This window comes from Xiphias gladius, chromosome 24 (genome assembly GCF_016859285.1).
Source record: "Xiphias gladius isolate SHS-SW01 ecotype Sanya breed wild chromosome 24, ASM1685928v1, whole genome shotgun sequence".
In the NCBI taxonomy this organism is placed as follows: domain Eukaryota; kingdom Metazoa; phylum Chordata; class Actinopteri; order Istiophoriformes; family Xiphiidae; genus Xiphias; species Xiphias gladius.
Window position 1 is genome coordinate 12797490 of NC_053423.1, and position 14183 is coordinate 12811672.

The following is a 14183-nucleotide window of genomic DNA, read 5'->3' on the forward strand; positions in this document are numbered from 1 at the left end:
GGAGAAGACGCAGAGCCTCATCTCTGCCCGGAGATGAAAGATACTTTTATCAATCACTGAACAATCGGATTTCACTTGCTGCCGCCATGTATTTTGGTAAGTAAACTATGTGTTGTGCTTTTAATCTCAAAGGAGTTTTTATTTATTTATTTTTTTTTTAGATTAAACGCAGCGGAGTCACTTGTTGCTATGTTGAAATGGAAGTAAGCTTTGCGAAGTCAGTCAACTGCACGGTGGAATAGAAAGAGCCAGTGATAGTGCAGTTTATTTCTGCGCATCTCTTAAAATCAAAAGCCTATGTCATGGTCCACATATTCATCTTAATTGAATCCTCCTGCACAATAACAGGGCGAATTATTCAGTAACAAGAGAGATGATCAAGAATTGTAATAGAAAAGCTCACCACGGCTAGAGGGAGAAAATATACTTTACTATGAGTTATTATGCGTGCTTATACTGTTGAATAAAGGCTCATTAACTACAGGAAAAACACTCTACGTGGACAAACTATTATTACTTTTGATTATTAAATGGAAGTGGTGGAAAATCACAATTAATGGAGACCAATCACATTTTAATAGTCTGTTTTAAAAAGCGACCATTTAAGGTCGTGTGTGTTTGTGTCTCGTCCACAGTCTCTCATCTGTCCCACGTGTTTCTCGTATCTCGGGAAATTCTCTTAAGTCATTTCTCGCGAACGCAGACGCTCCGGTCAAACGCAACCCCGAGTGCGCACACACGCACACCCCTGCACGCACTACTTCGGCTGGTCAACGGCAATCAGACTAATGGCAGGACGGATGGGTGTGCTGCGATTTTGATTATGATGATTACACACGCGCGGGCTGCGCCTGAATCGGGCTGTAATCAAGCTCAGAGAACATGCAAACTGGAGAGCAAGCTTCCATAATCAGGGCTCAGCAACACAAACAAAACGCTTATCGCACAGCACTTTTAGTAATGTGGCCACATTGTACCAGAACCCAGTGTGTGATCGTGAGTCAGGCTCCACACACACACACACACACACACACACACACACACACACACACACACACACACACACACACACACACACACACACACACACACACACACACACACACAGCACATCTGGCCCCTGAGAACACTTGAGACAATCTGAAGGTCCTATATTTACCTCATGTCAAGTGTGATACTCTTTCATATTAAGTGAACATCTTTGTCGATTTGTTAATATTTGATTAATGAGGTTTTTTTTCCCCGGTTCTCTAAATGAACCACGATAGGAAAACTGAATGTCTTTGGGTGTTGGACCATTAGTCAAACAAAGTATAAGACATTTGGTGACATCACTCTGGGTGCTGGGAATTTATAATGACCTTTTCCCACTATTTTGTGACTTCTTATAGTCAAAATGATTAATTGATACTGAATATAGTTATTGGTTGCACCTACTACTGAGTTATGCTTTTAGAAATCTTAGAAAGATGGTGGAAGAATCAATACATTTCTAACCACCATAATCATACACATACAGCTGGTGCAGAAGAAGTATACAGATTCTTTATTTAAATGTCCAAAAAGTATGAAAAGTGAGACAAAATTTATTTAAGTATTAAATTATTATATATATTATCTTATATTATAGGTTTATTATTACTGATGGATTTATGTATGAGCAGAATTTATTTTTTCAACTATAACAATGAATCATATTTTATAAAATGATCATATAATTTGTACAATCATAATGTTCACAGAATGGTGCACTGTCAAATGTATAGATAGGACACAATGGAAACACTCAAGTCCAAGTACCTCGGAACAGTACTTTAGTATAGTATGGATTAAATGTATGTAGTTGACTTCAATTTGTCATACAAATTTGATGTTTTATGTTACTGCCTATGTGGATGAGCGGATGGTTCAAACTAACGTTAGATAAAGTGATGTTTGATCTGAGTGAACCTTGACTTTATTTCAGTGACCGCCAGTATGCATTAGTGAGACTCGAGTAAGACACAGGACCATTAAGATCAAACAGAATTTATTTTTTTTTCTTTTTAGGAGTTGTCTGATGGGCTACAGAATATGTTTTGTTAATTCCAAACACCACATTTTTTTATATGGCACAATGCACTTTCATCAGCATAGGCATTCAACAGCGCGTGTGAAGCGGATTGAGATTACTTTGTATGAAATGTGCTACACAAATAATTTTTGATAGAATTTTTGATTCATTGTAAATGTGCCCGGGTTTGCTCGACAGCTAATTTGCAGCCGTTGTCCAGGCACAATTAAAAATTGACAAATAAATAAAAAGCATCATACCCACGGTAGTAAATAGGAGAGGAGAAACTCTCTGAAGGAAATGTATCAGAACTCTTTGTTCTGACAATTTTAAACAAACAATACAATCAGACAAGTTTTTGAGCATAAAAACTTTGAGCACAGAATGTCTTCATTGGGTTCTCTCTGGTCTATGAGCTTTCATCGTCATCTGAAAAGAATCACCTCATCTCTATTGAGTCATTGCTGCATATGTCTATCTATCTACCTGTCCCGTCCCTGCCATGCCGCCTCCCAGGTAACGTGTGTCACAGCGTTGTGCCGCCGTTGGCCCATCCCGCACTTTGCAGGAGCCAGCCCTCCACCGACCCGAAGCCCCTCCTCCCCTTCCATCTGCTGCATGGATTCACTGAGGTGAGTACTGTCATTCACTCCAGTTGTCATGGCAACCACAAATCTCACCTACTGTACTCATCTGCCTTTAAAAAAAACAACAAAACCCCAAATGCTGACTTTATCACGCCGGTTTCTGCTGCAAGTGGAGGAGTTTATTTCATGGAAGACTCTGCCTTTTCTATACACAGATGTATGAGCGCGCTGCCTACATCTTTCCAAATATATCACCGATGATGCAGAGAGCACTGACATTTCCACACGTCCTGGGGGGTGGAGCTGATTCCTTGTTATTCCTCAAACAGAGCTTTTCTTTGAGCTGTCTGCCCCACCAGTGTGTGTGAAGGGTGAAGGTGGAGAGAATCAAAGCTGGCCAAGTGCAAGCCCTGAGGAGAGTTGATGTGTTTTACAGCGGAATCGTGCTGTATCTCTTAATATACTCCTGGCTGAATGATGTGTGAAATCATTTTTCTGGCCTAAATCAATGTAGTATATGTAATGTAGCTAGACTACATAGCTGAGATGGACTCACCGACATTAATAAAACAGTCATAAAGCCAGGAAAACATGATGTTTTTTTCCTGTTCAGACACTCTGGCTAATACCAAACCAAAAACAAAACCTAAACTTGATATGAAAAGGCTGAAAACCAATAATAAGCCCATCATTGAGTCTTGCCTAATACACACTCTGAAGCACAATTGATAATTTTCCTTTTGCTCCTCCCTTGCCTTTACTTCTGTCTCATCTCTAATCTGTGATGTGCTCTGAGATGTTTAGAAGAGATATACAGAGAGACAAATTGAAGGTTTAAAAGAAAGAGAGGGTTGCGTGTATGCGTGCACATTTGCTAGACTGCTAGTGTGCAGTGTAGTAAATCTATTTGGAGTGTGTGTGAGGGCTGTGTGTGTGTAACCTCTTTCTCGTTGTCAGAAAGACATTCTGCCACCTGAGGAGATCTCAGACATTGGTCTGGGTCTCGGCCCCCTCCCCTTCCATTTCACCCTGCTCTCCTCTCCAGCCTTCACATCCATCCCTTCCACTTTCATGCGTTGCTCATGCTCCGTCGCCCTCTTCACTTCAGCATTCTCTTTGTATGTATTTTCCACTTTGTGTCCTGCTGTCAACTTCCCCATCCCTCATCCTCTCACACGATCCTCCTGCTTTTAAAGTTTTCAGCTCTTCATTGCTCCATCACTTACCCCTCCAGTAATGCAAATGGTCAAAATAAAAATTACCCAAATTTTGATCAAAATTTTGGTCTCTTTCACGTTCCCCTTTGCACTCAAGTCTGAAAGGCTGTCTCATTTAAAACTTAGCACAGGTTGTTCTCTCATCAGCCTCTCCCTTCTGAGTCACATCCTCTCTCACCTATTTATAACTGCTGTCTGTCTCCTTTCTTGCACTTATTTCACTTTTCACATTCTGTAGTCACAGGAAAACTTATAAATAATAATTTGGGGGATCGTGGCTTTTAACTTTTTTTTCTATACAGTGAAGTTGGAAAAGGAGCATTGGCTAAATGTCTAAAATACAGTTCAACATGCAGCTCGAAAGCCACTTCTGCCTCCTCTATGAGGATGCAACTGATGATTATTGTTTTTATCAGTTTATCTGCTCATTATATTTTCTTGAATAATCGTTTAATCGTTTTATCTATAAAATAATTCTAATTTGCCAGAGCTCAACATAACTTATTCAGATGTCTTGTTTTATCTTACCAACAGTTCAAAACCCCAAAGTACTCATTTTATTATCATATATGACAAGGGAAAGCAGTAAATCCCGACCTGGAGAAACTGGATCCAGTGAATTTTTTGCATTTTTGCTTTAAAGAATTACTGGATTAAATGATTATCAAGATAGTATATGATTAATTTTTTGTTGAGTGGCTAATTGATTAATCAACTAATTGTTTATTGTGTTTATTAAATAAACAACACCTTTGAGGTCAGGGTAATGTCACGTAACAAAGTTTTTATTTAAATATTTTTCGGTGGAAACCTTTGGTATCATTGAATATGAAAAAAAAATGATCTTTTGTCTCAAGTTTATTTTCTCCTTAAACCGAATGGCGCACAACAGATATAAAGGGAATCTTCTCCTTCCTCTGATTTGAACCTGTTTGTGTTAAGTTAGTGGACACACAGTTGAACTCTTGTTGCCTGTGTTTTTCTATGGTGTGTGTGATTGTCTGTGTGGGTTTTCTACTTGTGTGTGTGTGTTTACATGCGTATAAAACCTGCATTCTCTTGTAAATGTAGATGTAAATGTTGATGCAATGTGTGATGCCCTCTGTAAAGCGCTGCACAGGAGTTTGTTTGGTGCCCACATGTGGGTTGTCATGGTTACAGGGATGCATGCATGTGTGTGTGTGTGTGTGTGTGTGTGGATGTTTGTCGTGAGCCAGGGATCCAGCTCTGCAAACTAGGACTTCACCAGCCAGTGCGGCCTGTAGTTTGACTGTGCTTTTTTTTTCCTGAATATGGAAGCAAAAAGTGTGTTTCTTTCCAGGCAAATAATAATTTAAATGACAAAGAACCAAAAGCAGCTCCTAATTCATCATAACCCACCCCTTTTTAGGTGCTTGACGTCATGCATTCACACATAGCTGTCACACTGGTACATAATGTAAGTCCAGGAACATTCATCATTATAAATGTTGAGGCTCTTGACTGTGCTCCAGGTAAAAGTCTGGTTTACTTCACTTGGCCATATGTTTCAGCCATAACTCACTCCCTGGAGCTGAGCAGGTCTGACACGCCACCACCGCTTTGTGTGAGGAGGTTTCAAGAGAGAATGTGCTGATTATAACTGATGCTGTGCGGTGGACGTCGTGTCCGTATTTACCGCATCATCCACTAAACTTACCGCTCTCCTTGCTTTTAATGTGACAATAAGCAGGGCGGGCATGGATAGAGAGGCAGATTTGTTTCATCAGGTGATGTAGTATGTGTGCGCACAGAAGAAAGAAAGATTAGCCAATGAGTAAGAAGGGCAAAATGACTTTGCCACAGGTGCTAGTCCATCCAAGAGTGTGGAGTGGGAGTGGAGGGTAAGAGCCTACGGGGATGCAGGGAGGTGACTTTGATCAGACAGAAATGAAGGGAGAGGTAGAGGGTTCAGAGGGGAGCAGATGGTGGGGTGAAGCGAAGAATGTGTGATGGAAAGTCAGATGGTGATCCTGGAGCCTTGGGCCTGAGGAGGGAGGAGGGGGCGGAGACGGGCCTTTACCGATGTTAAACTGCTCAGGCTCATTCAAACAAACATAAAGCTACGCTCTCATAAATGTTTTAACATTAATGTGGCCATTTGGTTATTTATGTGTTACATTATACACTTAGTCTTTCACTGTATTGTTTTGCGCCATGGTTAGTACAAATGTCTCATTAAGGATTTCTTACGTTTTATAATTTCGCGATTTGCATTTTCCATGTTACACACAGGAACTGTGTTTGTCTTTTATATCTGTTTTTCTGAGTTTTATTTATACAAGCAGCTGCAGGGAAACAGAGGGAGATACGAGACCAGTGACTGAAGAGATGCATTCCAGTGCAGCTGCCTAGAGTGATGATCAAAGAAAACGAGCAAGAGCACACACACACAGATTCTGATTCATTTTTTACTTTTGAAGGACAAAGAATTCATCTTCGGCACTAAAGAAACAAACGCAGTCCAGTGCAGTGCTACATGGCTCCAGGGCTCACAGAACTAGCTGGCTGACCCGTAACAACACATAAATTGTTACGTCACCTCCCGCCAGATTTCCATAAAGCCTCCACAGTTGTGGCTGCTTATATGACTCCCTACATTTCATCACAGGTAATAGGTTTGCTTTGCTCCACAAAGGCCAGTTGGGTTTTATTGCGCTGAGTATATTTGCTCATTAAAACTTCCAGTAGGTAATGCCTAGAGGTGCACCGTGCTGTGTGGTCATATATCCGTATAATGTACACAGACGCACACATACACACGCAAAGACATGGGGATATTTACTGCCTGTTTCTTACATTCATTAAGAAAACTAGTCTGCAGGTGAAAGGTCTGTAACTGTGTCATTAGTTGTTATTGAGTGTTCACATTACAGGGAAACACAAACAACAAAGCACACGATTTAAAAACCATATAACTTTGTTTTCTCTGACTGGTAATGATAACTGATTTCACCTTGCAAGGAATGTTAATGTCAAAACCCCACCTTCATTTCATACTGTTTGTTTGAAAAGTCCATGTGAAGGGTCAGTGTCATGGAGTCTTCCTCGAACAGGGCTGGGCGAGGACACAGTCAGCTCCTGTAGGCTTTAAAGATGGGTGTAAAAAGTTTGTAGTTCGTCTATAATGGAGAGCAGAGGATGTGGTGAAGTTGGCTATATGGTGGTCCGAATGGGTTCCAATAATGACATGGTTTCACTGCGGAAAAAAGGATCAGAACGTTTTTAGACATTTTCATATAACATCTGCTACATCATTTACTTCCCTGATATCCATCTGATACTTTATTTTGTTAGTTAGCTATGCTGTTTTTGCTTTTTGTTTAGGAAATGCAGCATTGGGCTAGCCAATGATGGAGCTGGGATTGAATGGTTCTGACCAATGGGAGTTCAACTCCCACTTCTAACCTGAAATATTATAAATCTGAGCTCTTCTGACAGCAACATATTCGCTTGCAGGCAGCATGTCATTTATCACTAAGGTGATCCCTTTAGTCGTGACCTTAACGATACGCTTCTGCTTCGTTGCAGATGGATCACGCCCATAAAGCTCTGATCGGCCCAGGCTTCCGGGTAACCTCACCGCTCAAGAGGAAGCCCAGTTCCTGCGGAGTCTGTCGACTAAGGTTCAACTCTGAGGTGGGTTGTGTTGTGTGGGAAACACACACTTTAAATTGTTTTTTTTTTTTCAGGGTGCTTGTATTTCTTACACACACCCCTGCATGACAGTTGAGCAGCTGAGGAGACCTGCCCTTGTATTTGGCTGTTGTATTGGTTCTGAGGGGTTGGTGCTGCCTGATGTAGTCACTAGGTGAAATGTGCACACCTCTAATATTTGACCATTGTAGAGCATTATTTTTTATTATTGTGCTTATTACATAATGATTCATAAACAGTCACTATCATGTGCTGTACTGTTGTGCATTAAAACATCTGTCAATCAATGTGGGAGTGATAGCAGCCTCAAAAACTCTGCGCTGGAGCTAGATTTTTTTATCACATTCAAGTCAGGCATTGTCGCTTAACATAAAACCACTGTCAGGTTTACATAACTAAATAACTGTGTGCAGTTAGTTAATACCTTCTTGTCTGCTGTCGTGCACACAGGTGCAGGCTTCTTCCCATTACAGTGGCACCAAGCACGCAAAAAGGCTGAAAGCTCTGGACGCCCCAGATTCAAAGATCAGGACCTCTGAACCAGTCGCAAAGGAAACCACATCCCAAATCCCCTCGTCACCCTGCTCACAGCCCTCCAGCTCTGACACAACATCAGGAGGTGTGTGTCTCAGCAGCCATGCTTGCTTCCCCTGTGTATGTACGTGTATACAGACATCAAATGTATGACAGCATTAGATATATGAATGTACGGCTCAAACCTTCTTTTCCCACTCATGACTTTAACTCTTTGATGTGATAAGCCTCCTGCTGGTTTGGGTTTCACGGTGAAGAGATTAAAGGTTGAGCAATATCCTCTGTTCCTTCTGCATGTCTACATTCACTGACCTCATTCAGTAGCCTCCTGAGATCAAAAACACGCTGCAAACGCTTTGAATATGATCTGTGGGTAGCTGTACATTGTGTGTGCTTGTGCAGGCACCTACAGTACATGCGTGCTTGGGAATATGTCAGCATAAGTGTGGAGGTGTGTCGAAGCGTCGACTGCTTTCCAACATGAGTGTATATATATTTGCCATTGCTGGTGTGCTGCTTTTACATGTGTGTGGGTGAAGAAAATAATACATTTTGCTGCAAGCTAAAGAGCAACAAGCTTGAAGAATTGTACTTGACACCGCTTATATGAGAGTTTGTTTGTTCGAGAGAAAGAATGAGTGATCATTTCCAGTTTGGAGTTTGTTTGAGGGAAGTGGAGGATGAGATGGCAGGAGAGCTGTGAAGATTACTTCGGCAAACAGCCTCGTCGGCCTCTCAGAGTGGCGAATCGATGGTAACAAACAGACACTTACTCAGCTAGGCAGCTAATCATTGTTATTAGCAAAGAGTGAATCCTTAAATCAGCACATGGTCCCCTAGGGAACCTCTGCAAGTCAGTCTCACAAAAGATAATAGAGCCAAAACATTTCTTTATAAAACTGTTCGTTTAAGTGCTGGGAGACAGATCCTAGGGGAAATCATTGATTGTTAGTGCCATTAGAGAGGTTGATAGGGCTCATAATCACCTGTAGCCCGATGGGTTTTTATCTCTGTCTCCAAGCAAGTCATGAAATTGGTGCTTCTGTAAGCTGTAAGAGTTCAGGAACTTCACACAAGTGGAAAAATGTTTGTTCCTCAGTCATCCGACTTCCGTTGTCTCCATCTCTCTGTCTGTCTGGTTTCCTACCATATCCTTGGCTCTCACACTACTTAACGTACTCTGTCTTATTAGTGTCATATCAGTCTGTTTTATCCCGGGTTTATTTCAGAACCCTCAGCCCCAAACCCTACCTGCGAGGTGTCACCATCGAGCCGCGATGTGGCGCCATCTGAAACCTCCCTGTCACCCAGCTCGGGGACAACGGAGAAAGAGACACAAAGAGATGGAGACGTGGAGGTTGTTCCAGAGGTGGAATCGGAAGAAGAGAAGGCTAGACGTCTTCTCTACTGCTCCCTCTGCAAGGTGGCCGTCAACTCTGCCTCGCAGCTGCAGGCCCACAACAGTGGTGAGAAAGTGCACTCATCGCAGTAGTCGAGCTTAGCCCGTTTGTACTGTGTTTGATGCTTTGTTGATGTGACTTTATATCTGCTCAGGCACTAAGCACAAGACAATGCTCGAGGCTAGAAGTGGCGATGGAGCCATCAAGTCCTTCCCAAGGACGGGGGTGAAGGCCAAGTTGGCCGCGCCGTCTGAGTCGTCAACTGGACTCCAGAACAAAACTTTCCACTGTGAGATCTGCAATGTGCATGTCAACTCTGAGACTCAGCTCAAGCAGGTGCGTTGCTAGAAACGCCAAGTGAGAAACAAAACTTAGGTGGGTTAGTTGTTATACTGATTAACACAGAGATGAGTTTCACTAACTATTAGTTGTAACACATTACATTACAAAACTATGCTCATTTCTGTAAGTTAATTAGTTTACATCAGTCTTGGATATCATGTAATATGTGACAGGAATCTCCAAATGTCAGACATAAATGTGAGATAATCTGTCTTTGGAACAGAAGCTTTTGTGTGGACATCCCTGGGTTAGTGAGGTGAAATTTAAATTTTTGTATGATTAGTTTTTTTTTTTTCTATTTTCAAAACTTGTATAAGTTTTACAAGAAGAGATGCTCTGTTGACGTTTGCTACAAACCTAAATTACGAACGTATTCTCATGAAAAGTAAATACAGTGGAGAGCCTTATGTGAAGCAGGAGTCACAGACTTCTGTGTGCACAGTTACAGTCTCTTACATTTATCATCAGCTATAAAAACAGGCAGATTTAGATGTGATTGAAGAAAAAGTATGTTTTATGTTTCATTGCTAATTATACAACGATATAAAGGCTGCACTTTTTAGTGAAATGTCCTTCATTTCTCTTGTTTTGTTTTTGAGGAAATTTTATTCGTAGCAGGTTTTATTCGTAGAGCACGAGACAGAACACAAAACTCTTCATTTGCTAATTATGTTCTTGTCTGACAAATGTTTCACCATGGCAAGTTTTTTTGAGTCTTTTAAGTCTGCGTGGTCTTGTATGTGCAGGAGACAGTGAAGAGCATAACTAACTCACTAACTAACCTTAGTCGCAACCCTGCTCGATTAGGGCGAACACTGAGCAGGTGACACGAGAAACTGGTTCATCGCACTTCTTACTGGTTAGCTCCCGTTGTGCATGTAAAGCTATGAGCCACCAGCAATTCAGGACCATGCATATTTTATTCCAAATCACAGTGTGAACATCTCTCACCTGTCGCTGCAGGTGAGTTGAAATCACATATCCCTCCACATAATGAGCCCAAGATAATATGATGTTCGCATCTCTGTTCGTGATATGAATGAATAGTGCTGGTCTTCATATCTGTCTGTTTAAAAGTTAAGTTTGGCCAGGTGCTCATGAATATTTAGCTGGTCACCCCCGATTGTGTGCTGCACTCGCCAAAGCCATCTGTTTGTGCTTGTCATTCAACTCAAGACGGATTTCCAAACCCACCCCTCATGAATATTTTGAATCTCAAAGTCAGAAACAACAAAATATCAACATTCTGCCTGAATTGTCAAAATAGGAACTTGGATTTGGATTCCTTTGATTTCCTCTTCACTATTCAAATTTCCAAGCAAAGGGGACTGTCGCCTTCTTTCTATGTCTGCTCTTCCTTTATGCGCTGCCTGCGTCTGTCTGAGTTTATTTATCTGAGTGTTTCTCTGTCTCTCCCTCTCTTCCACTTCCAGCATATCAGCAGTAGGAGACACAAGGATAGAGCAGCAGGTAAACCAGCCAAGCCTAAATTCAGCCCCTACTCTCCCACCCAGCGTCACCAGAGTTTCCAGGCAGTAAGTATCCCGCTATTTCTTGATTTACTTTCGCTCATCAGTGTGTTTGGGTATATGAGCTGATTCTTCAGAGCCTTTTCCAGGAAGCTCTACTCCCTGCTGCCAATGAAACAAATTGTCAGCGATATGGTGTTGAAGAATCTTTTGTCTGAAATGTTTTACTCCTATGATGCTGTGAGGACAAAAGGCAGATTTAGTCAGAAAAAAGAGCAGATTCTAAGAATGTAAGATCGTTTGGTGATAACTGGGACAGCTTATACCCCTGTTGGCCAAGTGGCTACACAGACTTTTATCTCATTGTCCTTTTCTGGTTTCCTATTTAAAGTCATCAGTTTCCTTTTTGGAGAAAAAAAAACCCTTGTTTGCAATATGTTTGTCTATGTTTCCTCCTCAGATTCGGCTCGCTCTACGGAAGAACCAAGACCTGACCAAACCTCTGGCCTCGTGTCTCCTACAGCGTCAACTTTCCGTTGTGGCCGCTGCTGCCATGGCAACGCTACCCCCCTTCCCTCTCCGGCCTGCCTCGAACTCGGGCCCTGCCCTGTTTCAGAGTCAGCCCCTCCCCCAGGCGCTGCTGCATCCAGCCCCTGGACCCATCTGTTCAACACACTCACCGGTTCTGTTTTCTCCCTACTGACCCCCTCGACGTCTCAATCAGGTCTGGACTACAGCTAAAAGCAGACCTGAGTCCCGAACAAGATGTGATATTAGGCAGCGCTTGCTGTACCCCACATAACAACGGATACTGTGAGTGTCATGGACCAGAACTGAAGACGATTTGCTGGGGCCAGAACCTAAGGACAGGTTGGGATAGAGGAAGTACAAAGCAGCATATGAGTGAAAACAGAGTATTTTCGGATGTGAGTGTGTGCGTGATTGTGTGTGAGTACATGCACAGTTGTAGCCATCACAGAAGTATAACTTTTTGCAGCGTTCTTGCTCTATTCCATTAACTTTTATAAATTTATAGATAATCTGTATAAGAAGTCCCTCTTTAAAAACGGACTTTGCGGTTTAATTTAGTATAGATTTAATAAAGATGCAGACTGGTAAACTTCAGTGATGACTATAACTCTGTGTGTTTGCGTGTGCACATATGCATTTATGAATGAATGTAGTAATGCCAATCAGAGCATGCTTGACTCAAGATGTTTATTATTTTAAATTAAACAATAGCTGTGGATAGTCATACTGAATTCCGGACAATTTTAAATTACCTAAATTACCTTTTGGAGTGTGAATGCAGCCCCATGGGGTCATTGATGAAAATGTCTCCAAACACCAATTTAATGCTTCAAAACATGCATTTTATTAAATAAATAAGTGCAATAGCATTTCAGTGTAATATTAATCAGTCTGTGGGATGGATCTTTGTTACAACAGATTTATTAAATAATAAATAACAAATGTCTATCTTAGCCCTTTCAGCTCCTTGTGTACGTGTTAACCCAGACGTGTAGACGTGCCAAGACGCAGTCAGGCATCATCTCCTCCCAAACCCATAACTCTCCGTAGTCAGCTCCTGACCTAAGCCCGTCATCCTCCTTTTCTACTTCGCAGCATGCAAAACCCATCTTTCCTTGGTCTGTGTTGAGGTATTTGCCTAAAAGCATAATGAAAAGGACACATCTATAGCCTCTGTTTGGCTTCAAGAAACTTCGAAGGCTTTTTTCCAACTATTTAATACTTACGAGTACAGATAAACCTTTGCCCAACCTTCATCCCCTCTAGCTTCATTCTGAGATAAATCAAAGCAGGAATGTTCTGTCTGACTTTATTGTCTGTCGTTGTGATGAGGTTTACTACACTTCAGCCTCAAGCAATGCATAGCTCATTTTGGTAGGCTCATGTTCTAGAGGAAGTTAATTTTAAAAGCCTAGAGGTATAAAGAGAGTGTGTGTTGCTGCTACAGTACAGTCGCTGATCTGATGTTTTTTTCCTGTGTTGTCTCTGTATAAGGTTGGCCCATGTGTAAAAGACATAACTAAATTATTTTAATTGTGACTCAGTTTGTGGGACCGCTGATGAGATTCCATGCTGACTTTATCTGAATAATGCTTAGTTTGACCTCTCTCAGAGGCCGAGGTGAGTTCATCAGGTCAGAGGCTGTGTGACTGCTGCTATTTCAACTTTCTATGACTTCTCGTCTTGTTTTGGTCCTTCATCAGCCAAGTTAGATATTTTCTGCTTCTGCCGCCCGCAGCCACTTCAAAGTAAATAATCCCACCAACCAATTCACAGAATTATTGTCCAATCAATCACTGCCTACTGATTCTCCCAGTTGTCATAGCCGTCATCATTATTATTATTATTATTATTAATTGTCTGGTGTAGTATTTGTGAACATCTGTGTGTGGGATGCTCAATTCTCCACAGGCTAGCGGAATTCAGGCCCGCTCTGGCCCCTTAACTCTCTGGCTCATTCCCTCGCCAGCCTTCACTGCCTTTACTCCTTCACTTTTTGTCATCTTTTTTTCGTTATCTCACGATTACATTGACTCTCTCCACTGGCATTATATCTCTCACTCCCCTGTCAAATGTGTGGCATGCACGCGCACATGCACACATGAACATATGTCACAAACACAGAAGACTGACTTGGTATCCAGGGAATTTTTCAATCTCTGCTACCTGGAGAGAGTACAAAGGTACAAAGCAGAGCTTTGCATGCCATGTGAGGGCAGCTGTCCTTGCTTTTCACATAGGAAAAGACTATAATAAGCTTTTGGCATGAGAATGCAGCATTTTGACTTATGCACATTGCACTTTAATTCAAATCATAAAACATAGTTGGCCATGGGTAATTGCAATGAGAATATAACCAACAGAATGAAGGATGG

General features: G+C 41.6%; 1 protein-coding gene across 1 annotated transcript; it reads left to right on the forward strand.

Moving 5' to 3' along the window:
* LOC120786406 (zinc finger protein 385D-like) lies at positions 1 to 12708 on the forward strand. The gene is made up of 8 exons (XM_040121847.1): positions 1 to 96; positions 2570 to 2685; positions 7407 to 7514; positions 7983 to 8151; positions 9296 to 9532; positions 9621 to 9802; positions 11242 to 11343; positions 11738 to 12708. The coding sequence occupies exons 1-8, from the start codon at positions 87 to 89 to the stop codon at positions 11978 to 11980; spliced, it is 1167 nt and encodes a 388-aa protein (XP_039977781.1). The 5' UTR covers positions 1 to 86; the 3' UTR covers positions 11981 to 12708.
* The last annotated feature ends 1475 nt before the right edge of the window (positions 12709 to 14183 follow it).